At 49.6% G+C, this 26,214-nt stretch overlaps 1 protein-coding gene across 1 annotated transcript; it reads right to left on the bottom strand.

The window, feature by feature from the left end:
- Positions 1 to 519: 519 nt before the first annotated feature.
- Positions 520 to 23,953, bottom strand: GMCL1 (germ cell-less 1, spermatogenesis associated). Its single transcript, XM_051812062.1, has 14 exons — positions 23,748 to 23,953; positions 22,164 to 22,287; positions 19,796 to 19,892; positions 19,364 to 19,461; positions 18,770 to 18,882; positions 16,226 to 16,291; positions 15,975 to 16,059; positions 15,697 to 15,787; positions 15,373 to 15,513; positions 10,660 to 10,729; positions 4,451 to 4,526; positions 3,142 to 3,287; positions 2,925 to 3,012; positions 520 to 1,856 (listed from the first exon to the last, which is right to left on the bottom strand). Exons 1-14 carry the CDS (start codon positions 23,936 to 23,938, stop codon positions 1,728 to 1,730), a joined length of 1,515 nt encoding a protein of 504 aa, XP_051668022.1. The 5' UTR covers positions 23,939 to 23,953; the 3' UTR covers positions 520 to 1,727.
- Between the last annotated feature and the right edge of the window lie 2,261 nt (positions 23,954 to 26,214).

The raw sequence follows: 26,214 nt of genomic DNA, 5'->3' as shown, positions 1-26,214 counted from the left end.
TGCCCTCATCACACTGGAGGGTGGTGGGTGTCCAGCACAGGACTCCTGCCCAGGGTGAGCAGGGCAGGGGGGGCCTGGGATCCAGGGGAATCCTGGGATCCAGGGGAATCCTGGGATCCAGGGGAATCCTGGGATCCAGGGGGGTGAGGGCAGAGCAGGATCAGGCCCTGAATGGGGGTGCAGAGCCCTGCAGAGCTCAACCCACCCCCACAGCTCAGACTGCAGCCCTGGTGCTGAAAACAACCTGGGGTTGATGTCCCTGTTCCCCTCTGCCATTAACCAGCAGCCCCTGCTGCTGTCCGAGTCCAGGATGGCTTCAAAGAGTTGGTACGTCCACTTAAAGCCAGAATTAAGGGTCTAAATACAATAAATTTGATGCTGTAGCAGCTGAACACCTTAAAATGCTTCTGCCCTGCTGCCAAAGCCATGTGACACGAGATCACACAGAGGTGCTGAATCCACAGGTTGAATCCAACACAGAAAGCTATTCCCAGCAGGAAAGGACAGACAAGGGCAGTATTCCACTTGAAATTGTTTATTGACAAGTTGTCATGTTTTTCCATCTTGCCCAACACATTTTTATCCTTGTTGTATAGTACAAATGGTTTTATATTTTTCTGACATTAAAAAAATAGGCTAAAGAGGCAAAAATTCCCAGTTGAAATCCAAAAATCCTGCTGTAAGAATTCAAAATTGCAAGAGACAAACATAAAACCCAACAAAGACCAAAGAGAGTGTGCCATGACACGACTCATCAAACCCACTGGAGAGGAATCCCTTGTTCCCAGCTCTGCCTTTGGATCCTGTGACCTTGTGAACTGGTGTGAAGTTGGTGTTCCACATAAAAGGCACTCAAAGGTCACAAGTTCCTGAGCTAACATGGGATGTATTCCCAAGGTAAGAGCTAAAACAAGCCACAGAAAATGTTTAAGAACTGGTATTTGGTTTGTGTAAGTAGAGTCAGAACCCCAGCTGAGAGTTGCTGCTGCTGGGACTCAAATGATGGTGAGGAGTATTTGCAGTACATGGAAAAAAAAATTCACTTAAGAACATCCTTATTAGCAAATTAATGTGCTAAAAAAGAGAGAAAAATTGGCTGCAATGTTGAAACAAGACTAAGAATGAAATGTCTGCTTGTGAGCTGCCAAAAAGGCTCAAAACCAAGCAGGTGGGAAAAGCTGTGCAGTTAAATAACCAAAGTCGAGAGGCCACATTTACACAGATTATTTGGCCCTAACAGAAAAGGACCAGAAAAATAAGCAGAATATGGATCTGGTATTTACAGATCAGTTATTAAAAAAACCCCAAAACAACAAATAAACAACCCAAACCCACACATCCTACAGCGTGTGCTCAGAATCCAACAGTGAAGTTCCCAAGTTGATCCACACAAACTCCCCATGTCCCATTTGGCTCAGTTTTCACCCAGAAGAACCCAAGAGTCACACTTCCCAAACATGGACCAGCTGCTGCCCGAAGCTGCAGAGCAGAACTAAGGTCAGAACCAGAAGGATGCCTGGGCCTGGCCTGTCTGGTTGCTCCTCTTGTCTCCAGAGCTGCAGAGGACACCCCGAGGCCGGGGATGTTTTTGGGTCTGAGGCCTGGCTGTCCCAGCTCAGGGTGGCACTGGGGTGGGGAAGCAGCTCCAGGGGGGCAGAGGGGCTGCCAGGGGCCTCCAGAGGGGCTGCCAGGGGCCTGCAGAGGGGCTGCCAGGGCCCCGGGGGGCCTCAGGCTTCCAAATTCTCCAGCAGGGCCTCGCCGTCCGCCCTCTTCTCCGGGGTCGTGTACAGGAAGTTGCAGCAGATGTAGAGGGGGAAGGTCAGGAGCCTGCTGTCCAAATTCATCACAATCTGCTCCTGCAAGCACATGGGACGTGGGGCAGGGGGACCAAGAGCACAGGGTTGAGACAACACTCACTCTGCAGTTAATGACTGTGGGTTAAAGTCAGAATATAAAAATAAACCCAAGACAGCAATTCCCCTTCACCTCCAGCAGATGGTTTATAGCATTGGCACTGATGAGACACTCTCAGGCTGCCCACAGCCCCAGAGCTCCCAGGCCTCTGCAGCACAGGGAACAACCACAGGAAAGCAAATTTATCCTCCAGCACTCCGGGAAGAAAAGGGCAGTTTTCAGTTTCATGAGATTTCACCAACCAGGCAACACCCAACAGTCTGTATTTTAAAGTAAACTTCAGTTTGTGGGTAGGAATTTTTGGGTTTCACTTCGGGAACTGGTTTTGGGGTAGCAAAATCGAAACTTTACCCTACAGTGAAGATGGCACTGCCAGGGAAAGATTTTGTGTGTTCTCACCACCTCCATATCACTGCTGGCTGGGATCTCAGAAACTTGATTTACAAGTCTTGCACTTGCCTCAGTAAATTCTGCTGTCAGCAATGGGTGGGAAAGGGCACGTGCTCTAAGGAAGCTCTGCTCCTCTCTGGGGCTTGTACTCATTTATTTAATGCAGTAATAAATCCGACCCTTGAACAACATGTAGACATTCTTTTAACTCCTCAGTTTACAAGGGAGTCTTTGAATGAACTCCAAATTTGCCTCTAAGTAAGGATCCTGCTGAACAGATCACCCAGAGGGGTGATGTCAGCAGTGTTGGAAGGCTGGGAGAGCAGCAGGTCCAGACCAGGGCACTGGCAGCACACAGCAGCACCACGGGCACTCATTTCACTCATATGGGAACTCATTTCATATTATCAACACTAGTGAAGCCCACACTACCCCACTCTAGTTCCATTTCACAAATTAGCTTAATCACCCACTACCTCTGACAGGGACACTTGAGATTCCACGCAAGCAACAACAAGAACAGCAACTCCCCTTCAAGGGCACTGGTGGCTTCTCTGCATTTTTTTCATGCCTTGGACTCCACAATTCAAGTTCAACAGTTCAGAACCCCAGAGACACACCTGGTCCTTCTCGAGGGTGAGGATCTGATAGCCCGTGGTCCTGCTGCAAACCATCTTCCCGCTGCTGTCGAAGGAGGCCAGACGTAACCTGGGGACAAGGGAGGGACCTGGCTCCAGAACAGCCTGTGTTCCCAGCACGGGGAGCTCCTCAGAGGGGACAGCCCACGTTTGAAGGTAAGCAGTGAGCTGCAGGGAGCCCAGCCGGGCAGGGCTGTACCTGAAGGCGATGCTGCGCCGGGGCTGCAGGCTGACGGAGCCGCTGCACGGCTGGTTCAGCGTGTTGCGCTTGAAGATGATGTAGCGGTTGGTGTAGGTGACCAGCAGGTCGAAGCCGAAGTTGAAGCCAGTCCAGCGCCAGCAGTACTGCAGGACAGGAGGGAGAGCCAAAGGAACCAGCCTGAGCAGTGGCTGTGGCAGGGATGGTGAGTGTCACCAGAACAGTGACAGCCACTGCCCCAACAGTGGATGGTGACTGTCACCAGAACAGTGACAGCCACTGCCCCAACAGTGGATGGTGAGTGTCACAGAAACAGTGACAGTCACTGCCCCAACAATGGATGGTGAGTGTCACAGGAACAGTGACAGCCACTGCCCCAACAATGGATGGTGAGTGTCACAGGAACGGTGACAGCCACTGCCTCAACAATGGATGGTGAGTGTCACAGGAACAGTGACAGCCACTGCCCCAACAATGGATGGTGAGTGTCACAGAAACAGTGACAGCCACTGCCCCAACAATGGATGGTGAGTGTCACAGGAACAGTGACAGCCACTGCCCCAACAATGGATGGTGAGTGTCACAGAAACAGTGACAGCCACTGCCCCAACAGTCCACCCTGGGAATGTGACCCCAGGCTGCAGAGATGGGGGGATTCAAGGGGGCCTGCCAACATCTGCCTGAAACACAAGATACTTGGTAGGGAACTGGCTGGCAGCCAGAGGACTGTGAGAGCAGCTGAGTGTCAGCTGCCTCCCTGACAGACAAAAATACACAGCACAAGTGCTGATAAAACACTCTGCACTGGGAAGGGGCTGCTCTGTGAGCAGCACTCACTGCAGGCCCCAGCCATGCCCAAAGCACTCCTTGGAGCACAACTTCCCGAGGTTAAGTGACTTCAGAGGGGAAAATTCATGTTTCCTGTTTTTTCACAAGATCTATTACCTAAAGACACAGATGTGTACGTGGAACACAGAGGTTCTGGTTGTGATTATTACACATTTTATCTAGAGAAGTTCCTTTTCCAGCTAAAAGGAAAATGATAAGAGCTCTATTTACTGCCTGTATTTTTCAAGTCTCAGATGACAGTCTCACATGAAAACAGTTTTCCCAAACACTGTCTCAGTTGCAGCACAAGAGCACCATGAAACACCAACCCCTCACTCCTTGCAGAGACAGCACGTGTTTCCATCCTTCTGGGGAGAACAAAATGATTTCTTTCTCCATGACATCTTTTGGATGCAGTTTGACAGTGGGGGCCTGAGTGTTTTGGGAATGCCTGACACACCTCAGCCTTTGCCCCACTTACATCACCGTCCTTGGCGAGTTTGCGACCACACCTCATGCTGTTCCCTTCCAGTTCCTCTTTATTTATTTCTTGGGGCCTGAAAAAAATAAAAGAGCATCTTTAAGGACACTTCAACAGCTTTGTATGATACCTTAACGTGGGAAAGATGAACAGACTGGAGTAAACTGGTCTGACCACACAATCACGGAATACCCTGAGTTGGAAAGGACCCACAGCCAACACCTCTAGCAGAGGTGTGACCAGATGAGCTCTCAGGGTCCCTTCCATCCTGAATTGTCCCATAAACATCCAATTACTCTATAAAACTGCCACACAAACCAGGCTGTGAGACCTCAGTTAGGCAGGACTTTTATGACAGAACTTTTCCAGATAACAAAGCTATAGCTGTTATCTCCAAGCCTCATAAAGACCCAAGACCTTTTTAAACACATCAGTCCCATCTCCCAGGCCCAAGCAGAAAGTGGTGCTGGGGCACAGCTGCAGGGCCCTGCAGAGCAGCAGTGCAGTGAAGCAGCAGCCACGAGACACTGAGAGGTTTCTCAAGGGGCTGGTTACACAACTTGCCTAAAAAACCCTCTTCCCTCAGTGCTCCTGACGTGCCAGAGCCTCTCTGCTCTGCCATCCCACACCAACAGCAGCTCCTTCCACCCAAGTCTCCTCTGGTGCTTCCACGCGTCCAGCAGCCCTGCAGAGCCGCAGCAGGGAGAGCAGCCCCAGCTTTCCAGAGGTGTGGTACTCACTTCACACACAGTGACTTCATCAGCCAGCCAACCTCCACTGCCAGACAGTCTTGAAGTGACACCAGGCCAAGTTGTATAAGCCCCAGAGACATCAACCCCCCACGGGTCAAACTATACACCTGCAAGATCCAACAACATCCTCCAAGCTCCACAAGCCACAAGAAATGCAGCATCTGTTCTCTTCTACTGCTCACACCCCCCAGGAACTGGCAGCTAAAGCTTTTATGAACAGAGCCTGGGTCTTTTCTCTCCATTTCTGCAAAAACCAACCCTGGGAGATGAAGTGTTTTATGAACAGGTTAAGCACATAAACTCATCACAGTAACCAAATTCACCCAAGAACCTCCCGTGTGCTTTTCCACATCTTCCAGCTGAACTGGTTCTGTGGCTGACCTAAATGCAGCAGTGGTGATAAAGGATTTATTTCTGTTTAAATAGTGACAAATTTCACAAACATTAGTCCATAATGCTCAGACAGACATGGCATCCCCCTCCCCACCCCTGAAGCAGCCTCAGATGATGCAAAACTTCAGCTTTAACCACTTCCATCAGCTGCCACACAGTGAACAGTCGAGTTATCCTATTTCCTCCTCAAACACTGCCAAAGAGACTGTTAGAGTAGAAACTATCCAGCCCTGGGCTCAAAAGATCTGTCTGGCTTCTGCCACAGAACACAAGTTTAATTAAAAATGATCCACTTTAGCACAAGTAGACCTTGAGCAGCTCCAGTTCCAAGCCACAAACTCCAGTGTTACATTAAAACATTCACCAATCCTGAAGAGCAAATAAAATGTTTAGTCCTTTTAAATGCAAACTTGTCAAGTAGAAGAGAAATACTTTCTTCTCCCCCTCCCTGAAGTTACCAAGAGCAAACACATGCCACGTGTCCAAGCAGTGCCATTTCCATGCTGGCAGTGTTGGGATGAGCAGGTGCAGTGACACTCTGCTCTGGGGGGGTGTGGAAATAGAGCCCTAGTTCAGCTCAGGGGAGTCAGAGTCACATCTTGTTCCAATTCCCAAGGCTGTTTCCTTATCTCTGAGGGAAAAAATGTGCCGGGATATCAACACAGGCAGCAGGTGTGGGAGGAGGAGTGGCAGAGCTGGATAAAGGATGGGCTTATAAAACCTTAATTCTTTTCTTCCAGCTACAGGTTGGACAAACAGCCAAGACATCTGTGTTAACACAAAGGAACAGTTGCACGGGTTCCCTTCTAAGGCACAAGTTGCCAGCCCCAGGCCTCTGATGTAGGGTGGCAGCACAGGAGAGCTCCCAGGCCCCCAAACCCCACGGATCTCCTCAGAGACTGTGTGCTGTGCATGAGGTTCATTGCAGCTGAGCTGCCTGTGCTGACATTTCTGGGTTCCACTGTCTTTAAAAACATCTTAAAAAATCCCAGACTGCAAAAGGGAAAACTAGACAAGAAAAACACTCTACTCCTTCCAAGAGCCACTGAAACCCTCAGCTGCAGCTGAACATGAAAGCTGCTCTTTCCCAAGCTGGATGAACCCTATCATCCCCACTGCAGGCTGTGGGAACTCACTTTACCAGCAGCTCATATATCCTCTGGCTGACAATTCTAATGCTCCCACTGCACTGCAGTGAACTACCAAAACACACCCAAATCAGCAAATACAGGGTCCTACCTGGTGTCAGAATTTTGGTGACTTAATGCTCACTTCCCCAGGAAGTGTGGCTCCCCACGAGCCAGGAGGGTACGTTTGTCTGCTCCCAGATGCAGCCACAGCAGCAGTGCAAAAGTCTTCCCAAGAAAACATCACATCAGAAACAAGCTATGGCACCCAAAATTAATCTTTAGGAGTTGAATATGAGAGTCACAACTCTGTATTTCACCTCTACTGTTTCCCAGAGCACTGCTGCTGAAGAGAACCACTTCTTAAAGATCTTGACTATTCTTCAGATCACAGTTTGGGGGATTTTTTACACTATTACATGATAACAACAAAAGGAAGCAATTAGGGAAATATTTCCTATGTAACACATAACTGAGCTATGGAGCCACACCACAGGGTGTTGGGGCTAAAGCACAAGCTGTTTCAGAACAGAACTGTATGTATTTAAGAACAGTTCCACTGGCTGTTGGTTGGTCAGTAATGATCCAGTCAAACCCTCCACCTGAATAATCCTGAACTGCAACTGCCATGGAAGTACAGCAAGAGAACAGGGAAGACTTTCACCTTTAGGGAGGATGGGAGATCTGTAACTGAGCACTGCTGAAAAAGACTGTGAAAAGGGTTGGAGCAAGAACACAGCCTTGTTTCACACCATTGGTTATTAGAAAGGGCTCAGAAAGTGCATTGCCATATCTGACTTGGCCATGCTCATCCTCATGGAGTGAGATGATCATTTTAAGGAACTTGGGGGGACAACCTAAACGTTCCAAAATCTGCCACAGACCTTTTCTGCTCACAGTATCGAAAGCCTTGGTGAGGTCGACAAAGGTTCCATAGAGACCTTTGTTCTGTTCCCTGCACTTCTCTTGCAGTTGTCTGAGGACAAATCCCATGTCTGTGGTGCTTCTGTTGGCTCTGAAACCACACTGACTTTCAGGTAGGATCCCTTCTGCTATAGTGGGTATTAGTCTGTTCAAGAGTATTCTTGCCAGGATTTTGCCAGCAATGGAGAGCAGAGTAATACCACAGTAATTTGAGCAATCAGATTTAATTCCTTTCTTCTTATACAAAGTGTTCTTGCTCCAACCCTATTCACAGTCTTTTCCAGCAGGATGCTCCAAAGGGCCACAGCAGACCTCGATGATCAGGACGGGATCTACATCCAATACTGTACTGATGGAAGCCTTTCCAACCCAAGGTGACTGAAGGCCCACACCAAGACCTTAAACCATCTTGTCCAGGAGCTGCTTTATGCTGGTGACGCCGCCCTTGTCACCCACACAGAAGCAGCTCTGCAGTGTTTAACATCCTGCTGTGCTGAGGCTGCTGAGCTCTTTGGGCTGGAAGTCAGCTTAGAGAAGACAGAAGTTCTCCATTAACCTGCACCTCAGGAAGTCCCCCATCATCCCCATATCACCATTGGCAATCAGAGCTCAAATCAGTCCAGCAGTTTAATTACCTAGGCAGCCTCATCTCCTCGGATGGTGAGATTGATGGGGAGATAGATAACAGGTTAGCAAAGGCATATAGTGCTTTTGGAAAACTCCATAAAAGAGTATGGTGTAATAAACACTTGAAGAAAAGTACAAAGATCAGTATTTACAGAGCCATAGTGCTGTCTACTCTTTTATATGGGTCCAAATCCTGGGTCATCTACAGCCACCACCTGTGTCCCCTGGAACTCTTCCATCAACGCTGCCTCTGTACAATCCTGAACATCCCCTGGTCAGATGATGTGACCAATCCATCTGTTCTAGAACAGGCAGCAGTCACAAGCATTGAGGCCATGTTGCTGAGAACACAGCTGTGCTGGGCAGGGCACGTCTCCAGGATGAAGGACCAACCACCACCTCCCTAAGATCCTGCTTTATGGGGAACTTGCCACCGGCTGCCGCAAGAGAGGAGCCCCAAAGAGGAGATACAAGGACTGCCTGAAACAACATCTCAGCCTTGGCCATATTGATCACCAGAACTGGTCTGCTCTGGCCTCCAATGGGGAGGTCTGGAGACACCCCATCTCTAACGCTGCTGATGCCTTTGAGAACGCAGCAGGATCACCCTTGAGGAGAAAAGACAACACAGAAAGAACCGTGTCCTGCAGAATATTCCACCTAAGGAGTCTTTCTGCTCTGCCTTTTGCAACTGGACATGTCTATCTTGTATTGGCCTTTTTAGCCACCAGCGTGTTTGGAACAAACGTGGGGAGAGCCCTTCCCAAATCTTCGTTCACGAAGCCCGGCCATGATGATGACTGAACTGAACACTGCCCCTGGTTCAGATCAGGTCAGTGGTTCTCACACCTTCCAGCCTGTGATCAATCAGTGAACTCTCCCGTCACAACCCAACCTGTCCATCTCCACACGCTGGGCTGACACAGCTTTGGGAGAAATAAACCACTGGGTTTGCTGGTTTTTGGAAGGTTACAGACATTTTGCAGCTGCCTGACCTGGCATTTATTCTCCACAAAGCACTTTAGGAACCAGGAGAGAAGAGAAAGACAGGGACAACTCCCCCATTTTGCCACAGTTCTGGTGCTTGGAAAGAGCTCAGGGGACTTGGCTCATGGCAACGTGGCAAAGAGCAAGCAGGAGGCAGGGGAACAGCTGGGGGAACACACACACGTGTAACACACACTAATCACACACAACCCACTGCCAGGCACAGGCTCAGCATCCCAGACACCACTCAGGGCTTACACACAGGACAGCCCAGCCCAGTCCAGCCCTGGGGAGGGCATGGAAACACCCCCCACACATGGGAGCTGGCAGGGAATTCCACAGTCAGAGAATCATGGAATATGCTGAGCTGGAAGAGACCGACTAGGATCATCGAGTCCAGCTCCTGGCCTTGCACAGACACCCCAACAATCCCACCCTGTCCCTGAGAGTGTTGTCCAAACCCTCCCGGAGCTCTGGCAGCCTTGGGGCCGTGACCAAACCCTGGGGAGCCTGGGCAGTGCCCAACCACCCTCTGGGGGAAGAACCTTTTCCTGAGATCCAACCCAAACCTCCCCAGCTCAGCTGCATTTCCTCACTGCCAAGGCAATGCCAACACTGTGCAGCATGTGGTCTAGGAAGGAGAAAAGATGGGATATAAAACTGTAGGATTATGGAGAGAATGGGGTCTCAGCAGTGGAGAAGGATGCCCTGCCTGAGGAAAGCTGGAGAGCTGGCAGAGGAGAGATGTCAAACACAACCCTGAGGGGGAAAGGCTGTGAAAGGAGAGGGGAATGGGGGAACAGGTGACAGGATGCTGGGCCCTGCTGGGTGCTGGGCCCTTGCTTGCTGCCTGGGGGGCCAGGACGGGAGGGGCAGGAACAAAGGTTACTGTGAAGTTATCCCTGCACAAACAAAAAAGGATGGATTGCCTCCTGCACCAACACAGTTCCACTGCCCCCCAGCCTCCTGCCCACCCAGCCCAGGACAGAACAGGCCTCTCCATCTGCAGCACTGTTCTCAAAGTATCCTGGAATTGGAAGGCTCAGAAATGACCCTTTTGCAGCCTTGACACTCACTGCAAAGCAAAGTGCTGGTGAGAAGCATTAACCAACATAACAGAAGATACAGAATGTGTGTCCCCCACCCAGCATTGCCCTCTGGTCCCACTCTACCAGTTTTCCAGAGCTCTGCTGGTTAAAGGATGGGAGCCCAAGGGAACAGGCAGCCCCACAGAGAGCAACAGTTTAAAACCACTAAAGTATCCTTACTCCCCCCAAAACCACTGAAATATGCTTCCTCCCCCCCTTAATGTAAACTCCCAAATTAATCATGTCAGAATTTATATGAGGAAGGTTTCTAATTTAGGAAAGAAAGAAAAGAAAGCCTGTAATATACCTACCCAATATCATTGTCTTGTTCTGCTCTGAGCATGGCAAACCACTGCTGTTTGTAAACAGAGGACAGCCATTCTAAAATTGAAAAAAAAATAAATAAGCTTGTTGTCTTTGCTGCTTGGAGTGGGGATGGTCATAAACATTTGAAATAGAGGAATAAAATGACATTAAAATAATGAAGTTACACTTGTTAGCTGGATGACCTAAGCAACCAACCCCCTGATAGCTCCCTGTGTTCTCCAGCTCCAGCCTCAACCACAGGAGAAGGGATACAGAGAAACATCCACAACCAACAGGCAGGAACTCCAGACTATGCTCATCTCCTCAAACATTCACCACTTCAAAAAGTGATGCAACTCAACACGTTTTCTCAGCACACAAAGCTCTGTTCAGCCAAGGGGCTTGTTAACAACCCCTTGGGAGAAGATGCTGCTTTCTGAATCCCCAGTGGAATTTTACACAAGTTACACAAGAAGAAAACAGAATCAAGGATAAAGGAAACAGTGACTTAGCACAGATATAGTAAAACAAATAGAAATTGTGCCCTGCTAGGAATAAAAACAACTCATGTCTTCCTTGGAGAACACACAAAGATTTTATCAGTTCTGTTAATTTAATGTTGCAATGAGAGAGAAAACAGAACAAACCCAAACAGTTTGTCAGGCAGTTACACAGAGGGGATCCCAGGCACCAAGAGCACAGGGTGCAAGAAGTTCTCAGTGGAGATAATGAACAGGGGCAAGGTCATGGATGAGAACCAGCACTGGGGGAATGGGCTGGGTGAGAGGAAGAAGAACCACTGGGACTACAACCAAAGCAGGAGCTGATGGAGGGGACAGAAGGGAGGAGGGGTGAGATCACATGGCTGAGATCGACTTACAGCTCCCAGAAGGAAAAATTAAAACCAGCCCTTGTCCTACTGACTCTAGAGTGAGAATTCAGACTGTGACAGGAGCAAACTGGGAATTCATCAAAGTACAACAAAGTGTAAAAATGAATTAAGGAAAATTGTGCAGGGAAGGGCCATAGAATGGATGTGTCAGAAGGGAAGGAATAAAAGCAAATCAGGAGGGAGAGCATCTTCTCTATTTGTTTATGTGTATGTATCTATTCATACCTCATATTTCAACTGCAGTTCATCTGTTAATTTCTAGACATTAAGAAGGAAAGTACAGCTTAGGAAATGTTCAGAAGTCACCAAGTAAAACAGAACAATGAACACTGTGTTCACACAGACACATTATGTACTTCTGCCTCTTGCACCTTTCCTGCCCAAAGGACAGTCTTGTGAACTCCTAACACAGAATTTCAGTTTTCTCCTGCAGGCCCTACACACACAGAGGGTATAAAAGTGAATAAATAAATAATCACAGCATTACTTTCAACTACTCAGTGTGATTTCCTTCTTTACCTCAAGAGGAATTTCATCCAGAATTATCTAAAAGGCTTCCACCAGAACACAAGGTCCCCAGCAAAGTCCCCCTTCTGCAGGCCCTTAGCTATGAAGCATCCCCTCAAATGCTGGATGCTGGCAGCCTGTCCCAAAGTGAGCCCCAGGATTTATCTAAACCTCCTTGCAAAGGAAGAGCAACAGTTTTGATTGAACACAGCTTTTGGCTGCACACTGGAATGAAGAGATTACAAGGGCTGGTGAGTCCAAAGCTCTGGGATCCTCCTGGCACAGGAGCTGCTCCTCCTTCCCCTGTGCCACAGTGCCACCCAGCCACGGCAGGGCACTGCACCAGCACTGCTCTGCACACCCTGGGACACAACTCCTGCTGCTTCACCAGCACCAGCAAATCAGCCCCAGAGCTGCAGTCAGTCCTGCCAGAATCCTTCCTCTGACACACACAGGTAAAGGCTTCTGGGTTTGAGAACTGACACAACATTTACTCCCTGAAGAACAGCAAGGGAAGGCTGCCCATCCCAGCCCATCCCAGAGCTGGGCAGTGAGAACCACAGAAAGGTAAGAGATGGCAATCAAGTGTAGCTCCTGCAAATTGCTGGTTTGCAACATTTTATTCACATGCTGACAAAGGCACTTCATAACAGTGCGTTGTTCTCCTCTATCATCATTAAATTAAAGATCTAAAGGGTCATTAACCCAAAGTTATTCTTTATAATGACTTTTGCACTGTGTCTATAACCTTTACCAGTATCACTCTGAAGTAAGATGGATTCTATTTACTTTATACATCACTTGATCATGTAAAATATCACATATCAAAGCTCAGAGCTGTTCTTTGGGGATTTTTATGCATAACAAAATGTTATCACTTGCTGGAGGTCAAGCAAGTGTGCTCTGGGCACACCAGAGCAGACCACTCCCACCTGTGTGGAAGTGCTGCCTCCCCCTGATGCTCAAAGAACACCCCGAGAGGGGCATTTTGAGCACAGGACAACAGAGTTCCTTCCTCTTCTACTTCATAAGACCCAGTGCAGAAAACAGTCTCTTCTCCAGCTATTAAGGCACTAATTTAAACCAGAACTGGAAGGAGGGAAAGCCAGTCCCTTTGAGCAGTAACTTCATTTTCACTCAAGAGATGGGCAGATTTCTGGGGAGGAAAGGCCCTGCTCCCTCCCCACAGGCACAGAGAGCCCTAATCCAGCTTCTGAGAACATCTTTCCAACATTTCAAAGGGGCAGAGAGAGGAGCTCAGGGTTGTTCAGACATTCAGCCACAAAGAGTGATTAAGTCATTGTTGCTGGCAGAGACAGGACATGGCAGCACAGGAAAGGCAAACTGAAGTGACCCTACACCAGCTCAATGGCAAGGAAAGCCTCTCAGGAGGATCTAACAATTCCACCAGGCTTCAAAGGAAACATCCCAACTCGGCATCACAGCATCATGATGACATCTACAGCAGCATGAAGGGAAAAGCCAACACGAGATGAAAAAAAATTAACTTTATAGCAGCATAATTCAAAGACAGGTTAAACATTTACGTAAGGCAGGGCTCCACTGTGACCCCCAATGCTGCAGGAGTGGACTTATCTACTTCATATCTCAAGTATGGAGAGGTGACAAGAACACAATGTCAAGAAATTACAAATAAAAGTGATGAACAGCTCAATAAATTCAGTTTTAATTGGCACGTGGTTATTACACCCACACACAGACATCACAGACACACGTGAATGGAGAGTTATATTTTTTTAAACCCATGTCAAACTCTGTATGTGACAGCCAGGAGAAAACTGGCAGAGTTAAGATGCAAAAATCATTGCAAGGATTCAACTCTGACAAGGGAACTTTGACCAGAGGGAAATGGGAACAAGGACACCAGGAGCCAAATTCAAAGGGGGAGCACGAGAGTTCCAAACACTTACAAGGAGCACAACTGACCTGGCTGAGAGAAGGGAGAAAAGAAGAAAAGGGAAGAAGAAGGAGGGGCACGTGTTTCCCATGATAAGAGAGAGGAATGATGGTGGGAAAACATTTTCAAGTGAGAGCCCAGCTTGATAACCCATTTCCAGCCTTATTCATCCAAGAGCAGCCAGGTTCACACAGCTGCTGAGCAGGGAACAGAGATCTGGGCACTCAGATTTCAGCAGCAAGATGGGAAGGGGCTTTTCATTTTCCAGTGATACTTTGATGTAACAGCAGCAATCTCCAATAACATGAGCATTTCCCTCTCTGGGCTTCCAGAAGCACACGGCCCTAGAAGGGGGATGTATTTTATACAAGTCAAAGTGCAAATAAAACGTCAAGAGCAATATATTTGAATATCCTCTCTGCCCCAAATTATCCTAAATCTGTCAGTAAACATCACTTGTCCTGGAAGAGAGAAGAGTTCAGAGCAACTTGTGCTTTTGGTCTTCATTTTCAGGTATTGTTCCAAATCCTATCAAAACTCAGCTCTTCTTAGAAAGTAATGGCTAGAAAACAGTCGAGTCTCAGGAAGTTTTGCTCTCAAAAGCAAAAGACCTTTTTTGCATCTCTGGGACTCTGAGATCATTTAAACTTTGATAATGTATTGACTGCAGAGTACTGTGATAATCTGACTGATCAGCAGAATGCTTTTATGTCTATAATCTTCATACTCAGCTTCTGCTGAATCTCCAGCCACAAACAGATGTTGGAAGGAAACATGTGAGCAGTAAGACAAAAAAACACACTGAGCCCTTCCCAGTGACTCCAGGGCAGGACAGGCTGGGGAAGGCACACAGAATGGGATCAGCTCAGTAGAATCATGGAATGGTTTGGGTTGGAAAAGCCCTCTGAGGTCACTGAGTCCAACCATTGCCCAGCACTGCCACGGCCACCACTGACCATGTCCCCAAGTGTCACATCCACATGGCTTTTAAAGCCCCCAGGGATGGGGACTCCACTCCTGCCCTGGGCAGCTGTGCCAGGGCTGGGCAGCGCTTTCCAGGAAGGAATTTCCCCAGTATCCAACCTGACCCTCCCCTGGCACAGCCTGAGGCCGTTCCCTCTCCTCCTGTCCCTTGTTCCCTGGGAGCAGAGCCCGACCCCCCCCCCGGCTCCCCCCTCCTGTCAGGGGGTTGCAGAGCCAGAAGGTCCCCCCTGAGCCTCCTTTGCTCCAGGCTGAGCCCCCCCAGCTCCCTCAGCCCCTCCTGCTGCTCCAGCCCCTTCCCAGCTCCGTTCCCTTCCCTGCACACGCTCCAGCCCCTCCATGTCCTTCTGGGGGTGAGGTGCCCCAAGCCCACCCCAGGAGCCGAGGAGAGGCCTCAGGCTGTGCCCAGCACTCACTCACCTGAGGGCAGCAGGGCATCTCTCTCCACGATCCTGGCCGAGGCCAGGTCACTGATGATGTACTGCAGCCTCAGGTGGGAGAACACGGGCAGGAATGCACTTCCCTGGGCTGATTCCAGGAAAGCAACATCACCCCCAAACTCTGCAACACAGAGCACCTGCATCACAACTTGTTCTCCCCGATATTTGCCAGCCCCTATCTATATTTGAGTTTTTACTTGTTGATCAGAGATCGATATTATGGGCAGGTGAGTCACCACTGCCACTAAAATTAAGAAATTACTTGCATTCAAACCCCAAACCAAGGCCAGGCAACTCCTCCTACCTCTCCTGCGCTCGGCGAACCAGGCATCAGCTTCAGTCAACACCTGCTTGAAAGACCCATTCCAAGAAGGCACGAGCTGAAGGAACATCCACTGGGAAAAACAAATAAATTCTACTGAGTCAGTGGAAGAAGGTTTTAAATAAGTGATCCATGCATCAATAAGAGATATTTCCATAGTGCATTCATTCCTGTAGAGGTTCTGATACTCTGTTAAATACTTTCACTCAATCCCACAAAGGTTCCACTGCCTCAAGCCCCAGCAGCCCCTTGGGAAGTACCTTTTTGAGAGCAGTGTACACGTCCATTTCCACCTGCAGCACAAACAGGTTGGAGGAGCTGATCAGCTGCTTCATAAGGTTTATGCTGAAAAAAATCAACCATAACAGGTCAGTGAGACAGAAGAGAGAAAAGGAAGAAGGGCAGACAGGGAACAACCAACCAGCAACAGCCCAGAAAACGATTTGCAGTGAGCTCTAGACTTGGGCAGGGATTGTCCTTCATCCCTGTGGGGGAAGTGCAGCCCCAGTACCTGAGTTCTTTGAAGAGTCCAATGCTCTGGTGGGTCATCAGGTTGTTCAAGAGCCACTCAAGGCACCTGTATGGAAAGCAAGGAATTAAGACCTTTGCTTGTTTTTCCTCTATGTCAACACTCCTGCAACAGGTGCTCAGGCTCACAAAGCCTGATGTTGCCCCACAGGACAGGGAAATGCTGCCTTAACCCAAGCCAGAAATGCATAAAAACATAAAAAAGAGTTCTTTCAAACACTGGGAGTTTGCCAGGAAATTTTCTGAAGCTCTTATTAAAGGTGCATTGAGTTTCTCCAAGGGCACAACACAAGCAGAATTCCAAGGACTGTCAATGCCATGCAGAGCTCTGAGAACACACTGAGTCCCAGCACTAGGAAGCTGGTGAGAGCTCTCAGCATTCTGCTCCCAAATGTGGCATTAGCCCTCCTCATTTCAAGTTCAGCTTGAACTCTGCATATTAAAGCCATTTTTTGATGAAACAGTCTGTGATCATGTGTTACTTCACTGTCACACTCAAGACCAAACATACTGTCCTTACTACTGTAATTCCCTCAGTCACAGCACAGGCCAATCAACCTGCCACAATCTGCACGGATTTTAAGGGAGTTGATGACAGTAGAACCTCAACAATAGGATGAGCAAAGCCAAAATTAGGCAGTTGTGAAAGGATTAGGAGGGCCAAAGCCCAACAAGAACTTGATTTAGCCACTACAGTTAAAGACAACACAAAAGTTTCTACAAATACACTGCAAAAGGAAGGTCAAGGAGTGTCTCCATCATTTGTTCAGTGCAGAGGGTGATGCAGTGACAGGGGACAAGGAATAGGCTGAGGTACTCAATGTCTTCTTTGCCTTGGTGTTTAATATCAAGATCAGTTGTCCTGAGGATATTCAGCCTCCAGAGCTGGAAGTGAGGGATGGGGAGCTCAGTGAAGGCCCTGTAATCCAGGAGGAGATGGGCAGTGATCAGTCCATGGGCCCTGATGGGATGCACCCCAGAGCATTGAGGGGACTGGCAGAAGAACTTGCCATACCACTCTCAACCATCTACCAGCAGTCCCGGTGAACTGGAGAAGTTCCAGCTGACTGGAAAGCAGCAAATGTAACACCCATCTACGAGAAGGGTCAGGAGAACGATGCAGGGAACTCCAGGCCTGTCAGCCTGACCTTGGTTCCAGGCAAGGTTGTGGATGGGATCCAGAGTGCCCTCACACGGCACAGGCAGGACAGCCTGGCCCAGCCAACGTGGATTCATGAAAGGCAGGTCCTGCCTGACCAACCTGATCTCCTTCTCTGACAAAGTGACCCGCCCAGCAGATGAGGGGAAGGTTGTGGATGTGTCTGTCCAGACTTCAGTGAAGTGTCTGACACCATCTCCCACAGCATCTCCCGGACAAACCGGCTGCTCATGGCTGGGATGGGTGGACTCCTGGATGGGCAACAAACCGGCTGATGGCCAGGCCCAGAGAGCTGTGGGGAAGGGACATAAATCCAGATGGGGCCCAGCAGCAGCAGCGTCCCCAGGGCTGGCTGGGGGCCAGTCCTGTTTCCCACCTTTATGGATCTGGATGAGGGGGTCACCTGTGCTCTCAGGACATCTGCAGACAACATCAGGGTGGGTGGCAGCGTGGATCTGCTGGAGGGCAGGAGGGCTCTGCAGACAGGCCTGGGCAGACCCCATCAGTGGGCCGAGGACAACAATGGTATGAGGTTCAACAAGGCCAAGTGTCCTGCACTTGGGTCACAGCAACCCCTGCAGCTCCAGGCTGGGGGAGGAGTGGCTCGAGAGCTGCTCAGCAGGAAGGGACTTGGGGGTGCTGCTTGACAGCCAGCTCAGTATGAGCCAACAGTGAGGCCAAGTGGCCAAGAAGGCCAATGGATCCTGGCCTGTATCAGGAACAGTGTGGAGCAGGAGCAGGGCAGTGATTGTCCCCTGTGCCCAGCATGGGGGAGGCCACACCTTGAGTGCTGCCTGCAGGTCTGGCCCCACTTCCAAAGGAACACTGAGGTGCTGCAGCACGGGCAGCAACGGGCACCAGGGCTCTGAGGGATCCAGGAAACATCTGCTGGGGAGCAGCTGAGGGAGCTGGGCTTGCTTAGTCTCAGGAAGAGGAGACTTGGGGTAACCTCATCGCTCACAACTCCCTGACAGGAGGTTGTAGAGAGGTGGGGACTGCTCTTCTCTGCTGTGCCTGCAGTGAGAGGGCCAGAGGAAATGGCCTCAAGCTGAGACAGAAGAGATTCAGATCAGATTTTTCCACTGTTTGGGTGGTCAGGCACTGGAATATGCTGCCCAGGTAGGTGGTGGAGTCACCATCCCTGGAATTAAGAGGTGTATGGATCTGGCACTGGGTGACAAGGTTTTAGGGGTTAAAGTGGCAGTGCTGGTTGGACAGCTGGACTGGATGATCTTAAAGGTCCCTTCCAACCTTCATGATTCTATGATTCTATTCTAATAAAACAATTAACCTGGGCATTATTGTAGTGTGTGTAAACTCACTGATCATTAGCCATGTCCAAAGCAGCTCAGAGACAGGAATTCTTACTTTTTCTTCACGGAGTCCAGCCCGTACGTCCCCGCAGAGTTGTAGTACCCACACACGGTCTGGGAGGTGATGGTTTCCTTCATTGTTTCACCACACTGCTGGATTAAGCCATCCTGCAGGGAGGCAAAAAACCCACAGGCATTCCGAGTGTTTATTTCCCAACAGGAAATGTCAGGCACTGTGCAGTTCATGTGGATTTTCCTGCCTGAGCCACCCCCAGAGTCCCCCAGGCTGCAGTGACCTGTGCTACGCTGCCCAAAACATTTCAACCATTGCTCCCAGAAACACAGACTTGCCTGAAGAATATTTCCCATAAAAGAGAAGCGTGATGAATGTCTTCAGGGTAGAGCAAACGAGCCGCAAAACCTATTTTAATCTACTTTTAGATATGACTCAAAGCAGCACTTAATCTTACAGCTGAATCTTAGCCACAGCACCTTCCAACAAACCCTCTGCGCTGTGTTTAGGTTTTTTTCCCACTAAGCCTGAAAAGCTGATTCATTTCTCTGGGTGAAACAGGACATGCTGGCAAGGATTTTATGAACTGTTGTGCCTCTCTTCAGGCAGAGACAGATGCTGGCACTCCTGACTTACCAGCTGCAGCATGCAGGCTGCTGCCAGCAGGGCCACCACGCGGCTGGGGTTGATCAGCACGTCGTCTCTGTACAGGGAGCCAAAGGCCACCTGCAGGGCTGCACAGGAACAGGAGCCAAAGAGAGACAGAGCAGTGAGCACGGGGCATCAGAGGAGTCCTGCACTATAACCAAACCTCCTCCCTGCACACCTTCTCTGTGATCTCGGCTGCTCTGGACAAACAGCCAGTGCTGACCAGCCCAGAGCCCCCAACAGAACACACGAGCTGTGGCAGTGCCCAGCCCAGCACTGAGCTCCCACCAGCTAAACAAACCCTGCAGCACACCCTGAGAGCTGTAAAACAGAGAAATACAAGTGCCACCTCTGAGGATCACGAGGTTTAACTTAACCCCTGCCCTCAGGGCTTTGTTAAAATAAGAGGTTCCCCCTTACCTTCTACATCAATATTTTGGTCAGGAATCTCCAACTCTATGACGTTCATGCTGGATTCTTTCCAAGAGCCACTGAACATACTGGAAAAGTAGCCTGACTGTAGGAGGGAAGAGGAGAGAAAAAGAACTCGACTAAGAGATTTCATCCCAAATAGAAGTGCCAAAAGCAGCACATGGAACAAAACATGGTTAATATTTACCTTTATGCAGAACAAACTGTGTTAAGGGAACTTTCACAAGCTTAAACATTCTGACAGATTCAAAAGGGGCCAACTGCATTTGCTGTTTCTGACACTGAAAACGCCTACAGGAAATTTGGGCTACATGTGTGTGACCGAAGAAAAGAGCTTTAAAAGGCCAGAAAAGCCACAGAAGCTCTTTTCCTACAAACCACACCACCAGTGGGGGCAGAATTAGTCCAAGAACTAAGTCCTTGATGTTACCAGCAGACAACAAATCCTGCAGGCATTAGGGAACGCCAGTTTGGGGACTGGGGAAAAATAAAAGAGAGGCATGCAAGACATACAAATTACTGTACAAGGCTGTAGTCTCATACCAAGGACACAGACACATACACCATTTACAGCAGTATACCTTTTATTATTAAGTGTAAGGCACATAAAACTAGAATTTGAGAGGTTTCCATCCAAATGAAGGGAAAGATAATGCTCTACTAGGGTTCCTGATTTTCCTTCCCAGCAGCAGATGTGCCCATTATGAGATGCTATCAATGAAGTTTACCTGAGAGATCAAAAAAATAAAGTCTATTTGTACCACATTCCCTGACCTCTTCACTCAGCATTTCAGCCCAAGGCAGCAAATAACACAAGCCCCAGTTTTGATTTATTTTGATGAGGTCAGTATTTCTGTACCCTCAGTGTATCCCTAACCATGGCACACAACACACTCCTCTCAAACCCAGAACCTCACTAACCACACCCTCCTCACGAGGCTGCCTCAGCTTTGCCATGGAGATCACTCCCCATTTGCATAAGAATTCATAATTTTAGTAACAGCATCAGAGAACAGAAATCCCCCATTTCTCAGAGCTGCTGTGAACAGTCAGAGCAGCACCTGACTGTCCTTTATTCGGCTCAAGGCAGTGACTGAGGGACCAGGGGAGCTGAAACAGGCTCAGAAAGGCTGCTCAGCAGTTCAGAGTCACAATGGTATTAAAAGAGTCGTTTACATGCAGTTATTTCTAACCTCCAAAACTATTTTACCCACAGTAACATAATTCCAATGCTGGAGCGTGACCTGAAACAGGACCTGCCTGATGAGAACACTGAACTCCCCTGAGGCTCCTCTCCCAAAAAACATCACTCCTGCAGCGAGGCCTCTGCAGAGCAAAGTCACAGTTTTCAAACCCTGCCATACAGCTGCATCCACAGGAGGATTTAACACTCAACTTCAGTCACCAACCCAGGCAAAGGTTTCAGGAGCAAACCTGACAGACAGCACCCACAGTCACAGTGACAGAACACACCAGCAGCACCAGCAGCCTGAGCCACACCAGTGCTGTGCCCATCCACGGGGCAGAGGGAGCTGTGCCTGCCAGCTCTGCTCCTGCCACAGCCTGTGACACAGGAGCTGTGACACAGAGGACACAGCAAAGCCAACCCCTGTGCTCCCCAAGCACAAGCACAGAGCCCTGCACCTGAACCTGGCCCAAAGGAAAGGTCTGTACACACAGAGGGTGTTTGAGGCACAAGCACAGAGCACTGCACCTGAACCTGGCCCAAAGGAAAGGTCTGTACACACAGAGGGTGTTGGGCAGGTTCTCACTGAGATTTACTCCTTCCTAGAGCTCCTGTGCAAACCTTCCTCAGGCAGCTGCAAGAAATCCTTCCTGAGGGCTCCTCCCAACCAATACCAAGCACAGAGAGCCAGCACCACCAATGTCCCTGCAGGTCCCTGCCCCCAGCCCAGGGGACAGGAACACTGAACTGGGGCACCACAGGCTCTACAAATCCCGCCTGGAAGCGCCTCCTGTGCCCTGACAGAACGTTCACACCACAAGAGCCACTCAGCCACCTGTTCAGCAAACAGGAACATGTTCTCAGGACATCAAAGACAAATTTCAGGACTGTTTTCACAGAGGATGCACCGAGACTAAGAATGAAATAAATTAAACAGAATAAAAAAAATTACACAGGAAGAGAGAGAAGCTTTTCAAACACAAAGATGCAGCTCTGCTTCCCAACACTGCTAACAGGAGCTGGTTAACTGTTTGCATCTACAAAAAGAGTGAAAGTCCCAAATAAAAGGGAAAAAAAAAAAGTATAAATCTCCAGTCACACTTCACAGTTCCCAGACATTATTTTACTAAAAGCACAGTTCCTACTGGGATTTAGAAAGGAGCCACTTACCTGACACAAATAAATCTTGTGCAAGTTCCACTCCTCTCCCAGAGCACAGATTTTGACATCACTGTTCTCCCCATTCAAAAACAGAGTCTGATAAATGTATTTCGATGTGCTTTTCAATTTTTTCCTAGTAAAAAAACCCAAACCAAACAAACAGTGAGACACTCCTTCCAGTTGTCCCATTACAGCAGTTGCAGTGGGTCTCAAGCCCAGGATTTTCCCTGTCACGTCCTCCCCAGGCTGGCACCACTTCCCCACTCCCTGCCTGTGCCACTATTTGCCCAAAATTTGCTGAAATAGTGTGAAATTAAACCAAATCGGCCCCAAAAGGAGATAAAATTGGCCCTAAATCCCCCTGGAAATCCGGAATTACCCAGAATTCCAAGGTATTCTCAACATATTCTCCAAATTTCATCAAATTAGGAAAAGTGATGAAATTTAGGGGAATTAGAAGCAGAAATGAGGAGATTTTGGTGAAAATGGGAACATCTGGGGAAAATTCTGAGAAAATGGGGCAATTTGAGGAAAAATCGGGGGAATTTAGGGGAAAATGGAAAATTTTGAGCAAAAATGGGGAAAATTGGGCCAAAGATGGGGAAGTTTGGGGCACATTTGGGAAAATGGGGAAGCTTGGGGAAATTCATAAAATTGGGTACATTTGGGGGAAATTATAGGAATTCTGGATAAAAATGTGGAAGTTTTGGTAAACTTTGGGGGAGAATTTGGAGAATTTGGGGGAATTGGTGAAATTTTGGGGAAATGTTGGGAAATTTGGGAAAAATTAGAGTAAATATAAAGAAATCTGAGAAAATTTGGGAAATCGATGAAATTTGGGGAAATTTGAGGCAAAAATAGGGGAACATTTTGGGGAAATTTGAAGGGAAATAGAGAAATAAGAGTCAAAATGAGGAAACCGGGAAAATCTGGAAAAACTGCGGGTGCTGGGGCATCCCCCGAGCACCCCAGAGCCTCCCCTGACCCCAAAGAGTGGCCTGACCCCCAAAACTCTCACTGCCAGCCTTGGGAGAATTAGTCACAATTTACCACGAAAGAGCTGCCTGTCTTGATGCACAGGGTTTAAATTATCCTGACTCAATCGCAGAACCCATACATGTAAATATCTTTTTTTTTTTTTTAATGAAAATCACGTGGATGTATTGGAAAGGAAAATATCATTAACCAGCAGATTACTGGAATACTAATTAACAAGAAAACCGTGTAACTCGCAGCCAATGAGCTCTGATTCCTTTTTTTTTGCTCGAACGTATAAACAGTAAGAAGTTCCATGGCTGCTGTGCTTTGTGGGACTGCAGCGAGCAGCAGGGGCAGCACAGCTCAGAGATAAATCACTCACGGAGTGTGTCAGCCCCGGACACTCAGCGGGGACCAGCCCCGTTCTCGGGGGCAGCGGGGCCCGGAGCCCCCCCAGCTCGGCAAAACAAACAAACAAAAAAAACCCCCCAAAACCCTCAAAAAAGCCAATTCTGGACACGATAAATTCAAAACTAAATCAGCAAACCTCAATAACCCTTCCTGCCCCCCGCCCCCTCTGCCCCGTCCCGCCCGGGGTCACGGCGGCCCCCAGACCTGCGGCCCCGGGGGTGCAGCAGCCGCTCGTCCCGCTCGGTGTCGCCGTCGCTGTCGCTGTCCCCGGGCCCCTCGGCGGCCCCGCCGCGCTTCCTCTTGCCGTTCCTGCCGGCCCTGCCCGCGGCCGCCGCCGCCTCGCCCCGCGGGACGGGCCCCCTCCGCCGCAGGACGCGGCTGCCCAGGGCGCCCATGGCTGGCCCGGCCCCGCCGCCTCATGAGGCCGCGCCGAGCGGGGCCGGAGCGGGAGCGGGGCCGGAGTGGGAGCGGGGCCGGAGCGCGAGCGGCGCCTCAGCCCCGGCAGGCGGCGGCCGCGGCCTCTGCGCCTGCGCGGCGGGACCGCCCCGGACGGGCTTCCGGGGAGCGGGGAACATTTCCTGCCCGGGAACGGGCCCGTCTGTGCCCCGGGAACGGGCCTTTTCCTGCCCCTGAGCAGGGCTGTTCCCGAGCCAGGAACGGGCCTTTTCCTGCCCCTGAACGGGCCCGTTCCCGAGCCAGGAACGGGCCTTTTCCTGCCCCGGGAACGGGCCTGTCTGTGCCCCGGGAATGGGCCTTTTCCTGCCCCTGAGCGGGGCTGTTCCCAAGCCAGGAACGGGCCTTTTCCCACTCCAGGAACGGGCCTTTCTGTGCCCCAGGAACGGGCCTTTTCCTGCCCCACAAACAGGCCCTTCTTGCTCCATGAGTGGGTCTTTCCTGACCTGGGAACAGGCCTTTTCCTGCCCCTTGAATGGGAATTTTCCTGCTCCGTGAATGGCCCATCCTGGGGGGTTTTCCAGGGATCAGACCCTTCCCACTGTGTGGGTTTGTTCAGCCCTGCAATGCCCCAGCCCTGCGTGTCTGCAGCTGCCAGAGCTCAGAGCACTGCGGGATCCCGGTGTCTGCAAAGAATGGGATTCTTCACCGCCTTTGCAACGCTCCAGGAATGACACACTCAAGAGGGACATTTATTCATGTCAGAGCTGCACAAGCCTGGGTGATCACTGGAGTTCCACAAATCAAGCACACCAACTATTGAAACTTTATTATTTATACATTTTAGCAAACAAAGGAACTAGTGTTCATTGGCTCCCAGTTACATAGTTTTCTTATTAATTAGTATTCTGTCTTCTGTTCGTTAATGATTTGCTTCTCACACTAGTTAGTCTGCATGCCCAACCTTCTCTTCCTTTGGGTCGGGGGGTTTCTTGGCTTGGTGGTTGTGATCTGCCCCTGCTGGAATCACCTTTGAGCAGCTGGAGCTGATTTCAGCCCAGTTGCTGAGTTGGGTTTATCAGCTTCTTCCTTACCTTAGGAGTCCTGCCAGATGTCTCCGTGGCCTGTAAATTCTGCATTCCTTGTGCCCACTGTCAGAGGTACACCCTTCTTCCCAAGCTCAGTTAGACTCCCCCTCGGCCTGGGATCACTGGAGCATGTCCAGCCCTAAACCTTAACGAGGCAATCCTACCAGCAAGTAATTTGTTTTTCTAACACCTGCACAGCACTTAGAGCTTGTTTGTTGGCTGCTGTTTAATGGATTAAATCTCCCTTGTTGATTAGGCTGGAATGTGTACAAGGATCAAACATCAAAGACCATCCTTTCTTAAGAAAATTTTTATGTATTCCACATTTTGCAAGTATTCAAGTCTGCATCTTCTCACTAAACTCCCTCGTTTCATGGCAAACCAGGGGCCTCTTGGGCTCCAGCAAGTCCAGTCCCTATTCCTGCAACAACAGAACAGGGAGCCATCCCCTGGAGCGCCGAGGTTACAGTCTCATCCTCGGGCCCTGAGCAACACTATTGATATCCTGGGGTTTCTGACCTCCTGTGGGAAGGGGGTGGAAACCAGAGCAGGAGGTCACCCAGTATCAGCAGGGGCAGTGAGCTGAACACAGGAACCTCCTGCAGCTGCTCTGGGATCACGCTACAGACCGAGGGCGTTTCTCTGCTGGCACTTCCAAAACCTCTGTGCTATTCCCACTCCCACAGCTCTGGGTGCCCACCATGGAACTGCAGAGAACCATCTACCTGCTCCACTGACAACATCACCCTCTTTTAGAGAGTTGTCAAGGTCACCTTCCGGCAGCTTCTCTGCATTCCTGCACTTCAGTAGAGACCTTGGAAATACATCATCTTCCAAAGGGTAAAATCAGGCCCTGGGCAGTGGAAGTCCCAGCAGTGGAAGTCTCTGGTGCTGGGAGTGTGATGGCCAGAGAGCCTCAGGAATAGTCAGACTGGGAAGTTTCCTTAACAGTTTGGTGATCCAGATGGGACCCTGGGCCACCACGTCCGGAGCCTCCCGTCTCCAAACATCCAGCTGCCAGCACTGGGTGGACTCCCCTGGGAACTTTGGAACAGGCAGAAGCAAAAGGGTCACCATTAAAATCCCCTGAGCAGATTCTGTATAAATGATTAGGGTAGATTTGAGCCTCTCCTCGTGCTGATTGGGTGAAATCATTGGCAGTGTGTTGAGAATGGACCTGCATGAGGAGC

Source organism: Manacus candei, unplaced genomic scaffold (genome assembly GCF_025592945.1).
Source record: "Manacus candei isolate 608988 ecotype Guabito, Panama unplaced genomic scaffold, ASM2559294v1 h1tg000084l, whole genome shotgun sequence".
NCBI classification, from domain to species: Eukaryota; Metazoa; Chordata; class Aves; order Passeriformes; family Pipridae; genus Manacus; species Manacus candei.
This window is presented reverse-complemented; position numbering and strand designations above follow the sequence as displayed.

Coding starts and splice junctions, on each gene's coding strand:
- GMCL1 (XM_051812062.1), bottom strand. CDS start 23,938: ATGGGCGCCCTGGGCAGCCGCGTCCTGCGGCGGAGGGGGCCCGTCCCG. Junction 18,883..19,363: donor CAGCCTGCATGCTGCAGCTG/GTAAGTCAGGAG, acceptor GCCTCCCTGCAG/GATGGCTTAATCCAGCAGTG. Junction 4,527..10,659: donor GAACAAGACAATGATATTGG/GTAGGTATATTA, acceptor TATTTTTTTCAG/GCCCCAAGAAATAAATAAAG.